The 12056-nt window shown below is 39.4% G+C and overlaps 6 protein-coding genes across 6 annotated transcripts; 4 read left to right on the top strand and 2 right to left on the bottom strand.

The window, feature by feature from the left end:
- The first annotated feature begins 377 nt into the window (after window positions 1–377).
- RHIMIDRAFT_267720 (uncharacterized protein) lies at window positions 378–2278 on the top strand. Its single transcript, XM_023612018.1, has 5 exons — window positions 378–494; window positions 553–571; window positions 630–718; window positions 770–1477; window positions 1545–2278. The coding sequence occupies exons 1-5, from the start codon at window positions 483–485 to the stop codon at window positions 2055–2057; spliced, it is 1341 nt and encodes a 446-aa protein (XP_023462501.1). The 5' UTR covers window positions 378–482; the 3' UTR covers window positions 2058–2278.
- RHIMIDRAFT_294886 (uncharacterized protein) lies at window positions 2097–2519 on the bottom strand (the record flags this gene model as incomplete). The annotated part of the gene is made up of 1 exon (XM_023614132.1): window positions 2097–2519. The coding sequence occupies one exon, from the start codon at window positions 2517–2519 to the stop codon at window positions 2097–2099; it is 423 nt and encodes a 140-aa protein (XP_023462500.1).
- A 1529-nt stretch (window positions 2520–4048) lies between these two features.
- On the bottom strand, window positions 4049–4969 carry RHIMIDRAFT_241300 (uncharacterized protein; the record flags this gene model as incomplete). The annotated part of the gene is made up of 5 exons (XM_023609554.1): window positions 4049–4183; window positions 4235–4352; window positions 4407–4734; window positions 4800–4871; window positions 4933–4969. 5 exons carry the CDS (start codon window positions 4967–4969, stop codon window positions 4049–4051), a joined length of 690 nt encoding a protein of 229 aa, XP_023462499.1.
- Window positions 4970–5434: 465 nt separating this feature from the next.
- Window positions 5435–7602, top strand: RHIMIDRAFT_230588 (glucoamylase A precursor). Its single transcript, XM_023607671.1, has 5 exons — window positions 5435–5601; window positions 5658–5834; window positions 5890–5944; window positions 5994–6919; window positions 6975–7602. The coding sequence occupies exons 1-5, from the start codon at window positions 5449–5451 to the stop codon at window positions 7479–7481; spliced, it is 1818 nt and encodes a 605-aa protein (XP_023462498.1). The 5' UTR covers window positions 5435–5448; the 3' UTR covers window positions 7482–7602.
- Window positions 7603–7984: 382 nt separating this feature from the next.
- RHIMIDRAFT_207605 (alpha/beta-hydrolase) lies at window positions 7985–9427 on the top strand (the record flags this gene model as incomplete). Its single annotated transcript, XM_023606996.1, has 6 exons — window positions 7985–8254; window positions 8307–8450; window positions 8509–8658; window positions 8715–8957; window positions 9011–9073; window positions 9122–9427. 6 exons carry the CDS (start codon window positions 7985–7987, stop codon window positions 9425–9427), a joined length of 1176 nt encoding a protein of 391 aa, XP_023462497.1.
- A 186-nt stretch (window positions 9428–9613) lies between these two features.
- Window positions 9614–11757, top strand: RHIMIDRAFT_207588 (MIF4G-domain-containing protein; the record flags this gene model as incomplete). The annotated part of the gene is made up of 3 exons (XM_023606994.1): window positions 9614–10054; window positions 10109–10795; window positions 10849–11757. 3 exons carry the CDS (start codon window positions 9614–9616, stop codon window positions 11755–11757), a joined length of 2037 nt encoding a protein of 678 aa, XP_023462496.1.
- Between the last annotated feature and the right edge of the window lie 299 nt (window positions 11758–12056).

The raw sequence follows: 12056 nt of genomic DNA, 5'->3' as shown, positions 1-12056 counted from the left end.
TGTTGGTATTTACTTTTACAAACGTGACAGCTGGCATCTACCTGATCCCATCGACAGACAACAACCAAGACCAGATGGATATGAATTCGACGTGCTTCAACCACTAACCGAACTAGATGAGGAAGATGAAGATGATAATGAGAGTCATGAAAGAGATCATCTTTCCAGAAACAACTTTTAATAAAAATCTTTGCTTCTATTGTTTTCTGAAGCCCCTGGTATTCACTTTTTTCTCTCCGACACTTTTTCTTTTTTTCTCTCACTTTCTTTAATTACTACGCAATGGCTTCTCGAGTGAGTTGGAGAAGAGCTTCGATATTTTTGACAGCAACTCTGAAAAGAAGACATGAGTTTGTGAATCGACCCTTAACAAAGCAATTTATAAGCACAGTTCGAAACCGTGAGTCATATATTTGACAGCTTTTTTTTTTTGCTAACATTGTTTAGAATCACACTATGCCATAGGTGGTGCGTTTCCTGCCATGTACCAAAAAGTAAGTTGATGTTTATATGAATGCTACTTGAGACTAAAACAGTTCAAACTCTCGTTAGCGATGCTTTCATGCAACAGGTAAAAAATTATGAGATTTATATAATTATGCAAAAAGACCGCTGACACGTTTAATCAGCACCTTCCTCTGCAAAACGCGATCCTTATGAAGTATTGGGCGTAAAGAAGAATGCAACAGCCAGTGAGATCAAAAAAGCATACTATGCAGTAAGTTGTCATGTTGTAGAAAGAAAACAAGGATGGTAACATCAATCATAGCTTGCCAAAAAATATCACCCAGATACCAACAAGGACAAAGACGCTCGAGAAAAGTTTGTCCAAATCCAAGAAGCATATGAGATATTATCTGATGACGAAAAACGTAAACAATACGATCAGTTTGGACATGGATTTGATGGAGGAGGTATGGGAGGAGGCCCAGGCGCTGGATTTCATGGAAGCGGATTCCCCGGTGGATTCGATCCTAATGACATCTTTAGTCAGTTCTTTGGTGGAGGCTTTGGTGGTGCTGCTGCTGGAGGCGATCCGTTTGGTAGGCCCTCAGCCGGCGATGATATTCAAATTCCTTTGACGCTCTCATTTATGGAAGCCGTCAAGGGTGCAACAAAGTATGTCCAAGTGAATCGAGTGACAGACTGTCAGTCCTGTCGGGGAAGTGGTGTCAGACCTGGCAAGAGCAAGGAGACATGTAAGGTCTGTCACGGTGTTGGTGTTCAGACAATCATGATGGGTGGCGGATTTGGTATGCAGACAACTTGTCAAGCCTGTGGTGGCGAAGGCTCCTCTATTCCTCCAGGCTGTGGATGCCCTGCATGTAACAGTATGGGTAAGGTTAGAGAACGTAAGACAGTCCAAGTGACAATTCCACCTGGTGTCGATCAAAACTCGCGAATTAGAGTTTCTGGCGAAGGTGATGCTCCATTGAAAGGAAAAGGACCTAGCGGTGATCTGTTTGTGACACTCAATGTAAGTCCAACCAAAAACAAAATAACAGAATTGATGCTCATGAAAATATGTGATGTATGTGATGTAGATCCAACCATCCAAGATATTCCGCAGACAAGACTCTGATGTATTTGTGGACGCAAAGATTCCTTTCTACAAGGCAATGCTTGGTGGTCGTGTCCGTATTCCCACCATAGACGGAGATGTAGAATTAAAAATCCCATCTGGCTCCCAGCCCGGAGATAATATAGCCTTGAGAGGCCGCGGTATACAAAGATTCCGTGGAACCACGCGTGGTGATCAGATTGTAACATTAAAAGTTGAACTCCCGAGAAGTCTGCGGGGAAGACAAAAGGAGATTATTGAAGAATATGCTAGCTTAGTAGATGAAGAATACAGACCAAAGGATAACCCCATTCGAAACTCTAATCCTTCACCAGACACACCACCACCATCACCCAAGATGTCACCTCAAGATGACAATGATGATAATAAAAAGAATGACGGTGGATTCTTTAAGAACGCGTTTGGTAAAATTAAAGACAAGATTTGCAATGATGAAGATGATAAGAAAAAGGACGATAATGGTAATAAAAACTAGATTCATAGAAGAATAAAAATAAAAAAGGCTCTTGTACGTTTAAAAATAAAAAATCATTATGGAAGCAATAAATTGTAGTTGTCTGATTTTCTCTTGTGTTTCAACGGAAAAGTTTGATAGCTGAAAGCTTTCAAAAGCGTCAAACAGGTCCAGTATGCCATTCATTCTTAGAGTGTTGAAGTATCTTGTCTTTCTGTCAACCACAGCAGTGGCTCTTCCTTTTCTGCCAACCCAAGTCGCGATGGACTCCTCCAGCCCCTCAATTTGCACGCTATCACTTTCTTCGAACGTGTCAATTTCTGCTGCTACGACAGAACTTGCTGCTTGTTTGCTATTTTTTCTTTTGCCTGGAAGAGGATGTTGTACGCTGGATCCAACTGGCATGATGGGCGGCCACATTTCTCTACCGAGAACCAAGCTCTGCTTTGCTAGCAAACTAAAGTTGAGCCAAAGGCTCGTCATTGACGTTGCTGCTTTGTAGCACCTAAATAAGAACATTAGACACATACTTCACAAAATTGCTAAAGTGCTTTTATGCAAACGTTTTTATCGTCAAAAAATACGTCATTTAGGAAGAAAAAACTTACACTAAAGTTTACATTAATGATCATTTTTGACCATCGAGAGAAGGAGGTTTTTTCAGAATTGACTGCAAGATCAACTGCCTCTTGTATTCTTTAATGGCTATTGCCTTGTTCTGATAGGGGCACTTGTCTTGAATGAAAAGCTGTGGAATAACATCGTTTTGAAGGGTCTCCACAGGAGTTCTCTTTTCATTTCTTTTTTATTCATTTGGTTTTCTCCTTTTCCTTTGTTGTGTTTCCAACTATCAGTACACCATTCAATTGGAAAAAGACATTCTTCTTGCATTTACCACTGTACTTTGATGACAGAAAGAAAGTAACGAAAAGAAGCAAAAAGTAAAAGTGCGTCTCTTGCTACTTACAGGTAATCCGCAGGATTTCGACACATCCTGACTTGAAATCAGCTTACTTTGACCCCAAAAGTATTCTTTTTGCTTAAAAGCTCTTTTGTAAAAAAAAGAAAAAGAAAAAGAAACCAATGAAAAAAATGAAAACGAAGGAAAAAAGAAAAAAGGCGTGAGGGAGTGTTGAGGACAAGGAGTGGTTTGGCCAACACGCATAGGTTTCTTCCTTGTTCTTGCCATTGGCAACCAAAGGATTGGATCTAAAGAAGTTGTTGACTAGAATTTGCGAGAAAAGTATCATTGTTTAAGATTATATTAAGGAATTGTAGGCGAGTTCTTCTTACTGAAAATGTTCAAGAACTTGTATTAAAAGGATCTACTGCGCACGAAGTCATTAAAGTAATGATTCATATATTCAAGCTGCACCATATTAGTATACTATGACTACAATCTCTCTTTTGTTCTTTGCATTTTTATCAGGAGATGTACTGTTTGACTGCCTACTGTCCTACATTTGCGACACTAGAGAGCATCAGTGGCGTATCCTCTCCCATGATTCATTTGGAATATGGTGTCATCAACCTCGAACGACCCTGACATTCGTGCGTCTTCTCCGTCCTTCGGCCCTTTCTGGTTTTGCCCTCTCCTGATCATAGCGATAGTTGGTGATATGCTCAATGCTACATGCACCAGAACAGTTGTACCATGGTAAAACTGATTTCGACTAAGCATCCGCGGTAAGAGCAGAAAAGATCAAGTGCTACCGTTACTTCATTACTACCCGGATCAGCGGTTTGTGATATTTTTATATCTTGATTAGAGTAGAAAAGATTGGATAGCTCACAGTTACTGATATTACGCCAAGAAACTAATAAAATGAGAGTACGCCCCAAGTACATATCGAATTGCGACGACTACTAATATCTGATATCGTCTACTGTCCAAGATTGAATTAAGTAGAGAAAGGAAATATGACAAAAGATCAAAGTATTTAAGCAATGATTCTGAAAAAAGTGTATATTTACAATAAAAAAAAACTTCTCGTATATAAAAGGGTATTGGGTTAATAGATATCTTCAGAGTATCTCTTCAATTTTTTTCGATAACCTTCTGCTGCTGCACAGTCATTACAGTACCATTTGCCTACAGGTGGTTCATCTAGACCCACACAGGCATAATGGAACCACTCTTTTTCACACTAATGAATATTAACTTTAATACTTTATACAGCCTAAACATTTATCCCTACATTTTCACCATCGCAAGCAACCATGTCACCAAAGGATACTTGATTACAGTAGCAATACTTGGGTTCATTTGGATCAATTTCCAATTCTGAGAAGAGGCCGTGCTGCTCATCAAATCCTCTAAATGATGAAAATGGTTAGATCAAAGAAGTAGTTTTAAGGACCAATAATAACCTTTTTCTATGTGAATGAGGCAACATCCGTTTACGAGTACCACCCAATTTCCAACCATCGTTGTCATCAGTCCTTCGTCCTACTCCCATCCAATCCTTACCCGTGTCACTCTTGGCCATTTGTGAGTCAATACGTTCAATATGCCTTGAAACGAGGTCATACATCTTTTTAGTCAAATCTATCTTTTGATCTTGTTTTTGTATAGCCAAGCTATATTCTTTATCTAATTGGCTCTTTGATGCAGCCAAGTTATTACTGGGCATCCAATTGGCTGCTTTACATAATTTAGTGTACATCTTTTTGTGTTTTGTGTAAGTTTCTCTGAATCCTATTAAAGTTATTATTAATATTGAATTGATGTCACACCTCCCTTGGGAAAAATAGAGGTCATACGTTGAAATTCCTCATCCATTCGCCTTAGTTCATGCATGTTTTGGTCAATTTCAAGAGGTAAATTCTGTAAGCCTAAAGAGAGACTAGAGAGTTTATTACAAGAGGGCCAACTTTATAATATATTTTAACTAACTTTCTACATATTCTTCAAAAATATCAGCAATCGACATTGTCATTCTGCTAATGAGGAGAAAGGTTTCGAAAAAAAAGAAAAGGGTACACAGTTCGTAGTTTGAATTGATGTGACTTAGGACCCTGCATTGCTCACAGCAACGAGATGAAAATGTAGACACAAATTCATTCAGCATTTACCCTGTTCCTTTGTTCAACATTGCACACATTGATCCTTCTCTTTCCCGGTTACTCTTCATTTATTCAGTTTCCTTTGACAATTCATTATTTCCATATTTGATTATGTTTCCATGGAAATAGCATTGTTTCCTCTTTTTACATGCTATTTCCCTGTTGCTTTACATGAATTGTGTAGCAAGCTGAATGATCTGGAATACGGCTGAATATGTTCCCCAGTTTATTTATCTTGTATAACAATCAATCCATTATACTGTCATTGTCTTACCTTTCAAGACATATAAATATACCCTGACTTTTTCAATTCAAAGACTTACAACACAGTTCAATTATTTGAATAATGAAGTTAATGAACTCGTCGATGAAGACCTGTGTCTTCTTTATTCTCTCCTACTTTTCTTTGTTGGTCTCTTCTGCTGCAGTCCCTACTAGTGCTGCTGTACAGGTTGAATCTTACAAATATGATGGCACTACCTTCTCTGGTCGTATCTTTGTAAGGCTAATTGATCTCATTTAAAGAAAAAGAGAGAAACTGATCTCGTCAATTAGGTTAAAAACATCGCCTACTCAAAGGTAGTCACTGTCATTTATTCTGATGGCTCTGATAACTGGAACAACAACAATAACAAGATTTCTGCTGCTTACTCTGAAGCTATCTCTGGTTCAAATTACGAATACTGGACATTCTCTGCCAAGTTGAGTGGTATCAAGCAATTCTACGTCAAGGTAATTCTTTTTTTTTCTCTCTATTTATTGTGTATACTAACGCGACCTTTGATAGTATGAAGTAAGTGGCTCTACCTACTATGACAACAACGGTACGAAGAATTATCAAGGTAAGCATATGCTTAAGCAATAGCATTTCTTTACTGACCTATCAAATAGTCCAAGCAACAAGCGCTACCTCTACTACTGCTACTGCTACTACTACTACATCCACCAGCACTACTACCACTAGCACTGGCCCAACAAGCACTGCCTCCGTCTCTTTCCCCACTGGTAACTCTACTATCTCATCTTGGATTAAGAACCAAGAAGAAATTAGCCGTTTTGCCATGCTTCGTAACATCAATCCTCCCGGAAGTGCCACAGGATTTATTGCCGCTTCTTTATCTACCGCTGGACCAGACTACTACTATTCTTGGACCCGTGATTCTGCATTGACAGCCAATGTGATCGCATATGAATACAACACCACCTTCGCTGGTAACACCACCCTTTTGAAATACCTCAAGGACTACGTCACATTCTCTGTCAAGTCCCAATCCGTTTCTACTGTCTGTAACTGCCTTGGTGAACCCAAATTCAACGCTGATGGCTCTAGCTACACTGGTCCATGGGGAAGGCCCCAAAACGATGGACCTGCTGAGCGTGCTGTTACTTTTATGCTGATTGCTGACAGCTACCTTACTCAAACAAAGGACGCTTCCTATGTTACCGGTACCTTAAAGCCAGCTATCTTTAAGGATTTGGATTATGTTGTTAGCGTATGGTCAAATGGATGTTATGACTTGTGGGAAGAGGTTAATGGTGTTCATTTCTACACTTTGATGGTTATGCGCAAGGGTTTGATTCTTGGTGCTGATTTTGCTGCTCGTAATGGTGACTCTTCTCGTGCTTCTACCTACAAGAACACTGCTTCCACAATGGAATCTAAGATATCCAGTTTCTGGAGTGACTCCAACAACTATGTTCAAGTCAGTCAAAGCGTTACTGCTGGTGTCAGCAAGAAGGGTTTGGATGTTTCTACTCTGCTGGCTGCAAACATTGGTAGTCTTCCAGATGGTTTTTTCACTCCTGGTTCTGAAAAGGTATTTGCAAAAAGTCGCTCAATATTTCATAGATTGTAAACGTGATTTTATCTAGATCCTTGCTACTGCTGTCGCTCTTGAAAATGCCTTTGCTTCATTGTATCCCATCAACTCTAACCTTCCCTCATACCTCGGTAACTCTATTGGAAGATATCCTGAAGACACATACAACGGTAATGGTAACTCTCAAGGTAACCCATGGTTCTTAGCTGTCAATGCCTACGCTGAGCTCTACTACCGTGCCATCAAGGAATGGATCAGCAATGGTAAGGTTACTGTGAGCAACATCAGCTTGCCCTTCTTTAAGAAATTCGACTCCTCTGCTACTTCTGGAAAGACTTACACTGCTGGCACTTCTGACTTTAACAACCTTGCTCAAAACATTGCCTTGGGTGCTGATCGCTTCTTGTCCACTGTCAAGTTCCATGCCTATAACAATGGCTCTTTGTCTGAGGAGTATGATCGCTCTACTGGTATGTCCACTGGTGCCAGAGATTTGACTTGGTCCCATGCCTCTTTGATCACTGCTGCTTATGCAAAGGCTGGCTCTCCTGCTGCTTAAGTTACAATGTCTTTTATATCTTGAAATAAACTCTATTTCCTTAAACCTTTATACATTTTGACTATATATAATGAGAGTAGTTACTGTGCTCAACTGTGGCTTTTATACAGTTAAATAAAATAGACGTTGTGTACATTCGTTCCTGATGATCAACTCTATTGGACAGTGATTGTCGTACAGCATAAACATCATTTGTTCATAGGTTTATTCACGTGACAAGCGGGGTCGCGCATTTTTCTTATCAAAAGTTCATACTACGAGTTTTTCTCTCTAGTTGACTATGCATTCATTGCTCAATTCATAGCATCATGTTGTTTTTATTCTGCTGCTTCACCCTATTCACATTTACCACTTGCTTCAGTTACCAACATATTTTTACACCTACGACAAGAACAGCAAAAGACCATACCTTAAAGCTCAAACATATTTATCACCATGCCTCTGCTAATGGGCCCATACCCAAACTATTTAGACGATATGACATTAAATCCCATGTGAACATTATGAGTACTCAAGACTATGAATACCCACTTCGATCCACACTTCAAGTAGTAGACAAACCAGCAGTTGCAGATATCGTAGAATTCTCAGCATCCAACCACAGGTGGCGTAACCGCTTTCGTCCAATATATCTAGAGTCTTCAATCGATAGTGTACCTGACGTAACACACAGACCAACTGTCTTGGCACTAGCACAAATGACTAATAATGCCTATCTGGATATCAACCTGAACGAGACAGACTGGTATGACCTAGGCCCAACCTGGCGAGTAGTAAGTATATCCAGTTTTCCCTTATGATACAAGATAAACTGAAAATATATAGAATAACTCGTTTGGCTGGGAATCAGATGGCATTCGGGGACATATTTTTGGAAATGAAGACAATTCCTTAATCGTCATTAGTATCAAAGGCACAAGTGCCGGTCTATGGACAGGAGGACCTACAGGAGAGAGGGATAAATTGAATGTAAAATAAGCATTTATAAATTGAGTATACTCTTTTTAATCACTTCTTTTGGTTGCAGGATAACGCCTTGTTTTCATGTTGTTGCGCGAGAATAAGCAGAGCCTGGACGCCTGTTTGTGATTGCTACAAGAATAACGAGTATGTTTGCGAAAACAGCTGCCTTCAAAAGAAGATATCCGATTCAGAGCTTTATTATGATAATGCACTCGTAAGGTCAACCAGTATGTATAATAATGCTCTTTCTTATCCCCTTGTTCTAAATAGGCTCTTTATTCCGAGGTTGCTAATACATACCCGAACAGTACCATCTGGATTACTGGACATTCGCTTGGTGGAGCATTATCTAGTCTGGTTGGTCAAACCTATGGAGTGCCCACAGTCACGTTTGAAGCGCCAGGAGATCGATTGGCGTCTAGCAGGCTACATTTACCCCAAGGACGAGGAGTGAAATTACCTATATGGCATTTTGGTCATACGGCTGATCCTATCTTTGTGGGCGTCTGCACTGTAAGTTTCCTTTTGAGTAGATTTGTATATAATTAACCATTGTTTTCAAAAAGGGACCATCAAGTAGTTGTTGGTATGGAGGATATGCTATGGAATCAAGATGTCATACATCAAAGGTAAATGACATTTTTATTTCACTCTTTCCAATGTTAAACATTAAGTAGGTATGTGTATGGGATACGGTTAAAGACAATGGATGGCGAGTGGACATCCGATCCCATAGAATAAAGGACATGATTGAAGCGATTCTACTGAAGCCTGATGAATTTCCCATGCCAGAATGTGTTGAAGAACAGGACTGTGAAGATTGTGGTCTGTGGCAGTATTATGACGAACGGGACGGACCTTTTCCTACTACTACTACTACTACTTCCACCGCAAGTAGAGTGACAAGTACGTCTACGACAGCTACGAGCTCTGAACCGCTTGGCGATCCTTGGAAAACATTCAATGATATTAATACTGATTGATTTAATAAAGACTTATCATATTAACCCCTTCATGAGTGATATCATGGTACCTGGATCTTTAGTATAATATACTTTATATAAAAAATGATTGGATAATACTTGGATTTAACCTTATTGGCTAGTTTCAATAAATGCATTGCCGCAGACACACTTTGAACCTTTTTCTTTTTTGGATCTACAACAGCAATGTCTAGTGAAGTAGAGACAATAGTGCACACAAACAAAACAGATGAAGTAGATTCCCTTAGATTTACGACACGTGCAGGAGGTGCCTACATTCCTCCTCATCGCATGCGTCAAATGCAACAATCAATAAAAGATACTAGCAGTGAAGCTTATCAACGCATTACCTGGGAAGCTTTGAAGAAGTCGATCAATGGCCTGATCAATAAAGTGAATACATCCAACATAAAGATGATTATACCAGAACTCTTTGCTGAAAACCTTGTTCGTGGACGAGGATTGTACTGCAGAAGTATAATGAAAGCACAAACAGCAAGTTTACCATTCACACCTGTCTATGCTGCAGTAACAGCAGTTGTAAATACGAAATTACCAGCTGTAGGAGCATTGCTCTTGTCTCGCTTAGTTGTTCAATTTAGAAGAGCATTCAGACGTAATGACAAGGTAACATATTAAATTTAATTGTTGCACGCATCTGCTAATCTCTTTTTTGTATAGACTTCTTGTTTGGCAACAACCACTTTTATTGCTCATTTGACAAATCAGTTGGTTGCTCATGAAATCTTGGCACTTCAGATCCTGGCACTTTTGCTCGAACGACCTACAGATGATTCAGTAGAGATTGCAGTCGGCTTTATGAGAGAAGTGGGTGCACATTTAGCCAACGTGTCTCCCAAGGCCAACAATGCCATTTATGAAAGATTCAGAGCTGTTTTACACGAAGGCGAAATAGATAAACGTATTCAATACATGATTGAAGTGTTATTCCAAGTTCGAAAGGATAAATACAAAGACAACCCACCAATCATTAAAGAGCTTGATTTAGTGGAAGAAGAGGATCAGATTACCCATAATATCAGTTTAGATGATGAAGATCTTGACCCTGAAGATATGTTGAATATATTCAAATTTGATCCTGATTATACTGAAAACGAAGAAAAATACAGTGCGATCAAGGCTGAAATTTTGGGTGATGACGAGTCTGAAGATGAAAGTGGAACATCTGGAAGTGATGAAAGTGAAGAAGAGTCAGAAGAAGACGAAGAGGCAATGGAAATTGTAGATAAAACAAACGCAGATTTGATTGAATTACGTCGAAAGATATATTTAACAGTAATGTCCAGTGTCAATTTTGAAGAAGCTTGCCACAAGTTGATGAAGCTACATGTGCCAGAAGGACATGAGGTAAGTCAAAGATATATATGTTATCATATTTTATATTGACTTTATCTTTCAAGATTGAGCTTTGTAACATGATAATTGAATGTTGCTCTCAAGAGCGTACATATCTTAAATACTATGGTTTAATGGCAGAACGCTTCTGTAAGCTCAACCGTATTTGGGTAGACAACTTTGTTCAATGCTTTGAAGAAGTGTATAATACAATTCACCGTTACGAAACAAACAGACTTCGCAACATTGCTAAACTCTTTGCACACTTATTCAACACGGATGCACTACCATGGACAGCATTCCAGATTATTAAACTAAATGAAGAAGACACTACATCTGCTTCTCGTATTTTTGTAAAGATTCTCTTTCAAGAAATTAACGAGTTTATTGGGCTTAAAGTTCTCAAGGAACGTATGCTTGATCCCTTCATGCAAGAGCCATTTTCTGGCATGTTCCCCAAGGATAATCCGAAGAACACTCGTTTTGCTATCAATTACTGGACAAGTATTGGTCTTGGTGCATTGACTGAAGATTTGCGCGAATGGTTGAGAAATGCACCCAAGCAGATCATGAAGCGAAGAGACAGCAGTGACAGTAGCTCAGGAAGCGATAGCAGTGACAGCAGTGACAGCAGTAGCAGTGGTAGCGATAGTGATGATAGTGGCTCCAGCAGTGATAGTAGCAGTGACAGTGAAAGTGATAGCGACAGCTACTCTAGTTCTCATTCTCGCTCTCGTTCTCGTACTCCTCCTCGTACCCGATATCGCTTTCGCTCTCGTACGCCTTCTCGATCCCGTACACCTTCACGTTCGCGTACACCTCGTTCCGCTTACCGCTCTCGTTCTCGCACACCCCCTCGACAGCGTTATCGTTCGCACTCCCCACCCTCTCGTTCTCGTTATCGTTCCCGCTCTTCTACACCTTCCCGTTCCCGATCTAGCTCAAGACGTCCTTCTAAAAGATCAAGACGCTAAAATAAAACTCGTCCTTTTTTTCTTTATCTGCACTTGTCTTATTCCCTTAATGCTTGGATAAAAATAAAATCAAACAATGTATGCCAAGAAACAATTTACTGTATGAAACAATGGCAATAGCAAAGGAACCAAGTCAATATGAAACAAATATTGCTGGTAAAAGGAAACAAAATAACTTATAACAAGTTAATTACAGAATATTAATCTGATATTTATTATTAGCATATTATTAACAATATGCAGCTTTAATATAATAATTACAATGAATTAAAGTCAAGGCACATTCATCAATTTGCATA

This window comes from Rhizopus microsporus (genome assembly GCF_002708625.1).
Source record: "Rhizopus microsporus ATCC 52813 unplaced genomic scaffold scaffold_21, whole genome shotgun sequence".
Classification (NCBI taxonomy): Eukaryota; Fungi; Mucoromycota; class Mucoromycetes; order Mucorales; family Rhizopodaceae; genus Rhizopus; species Rhizopus microsporus.
This window is presented reverse-complemented; position numbering and strand designations above follow the sequence as displayed.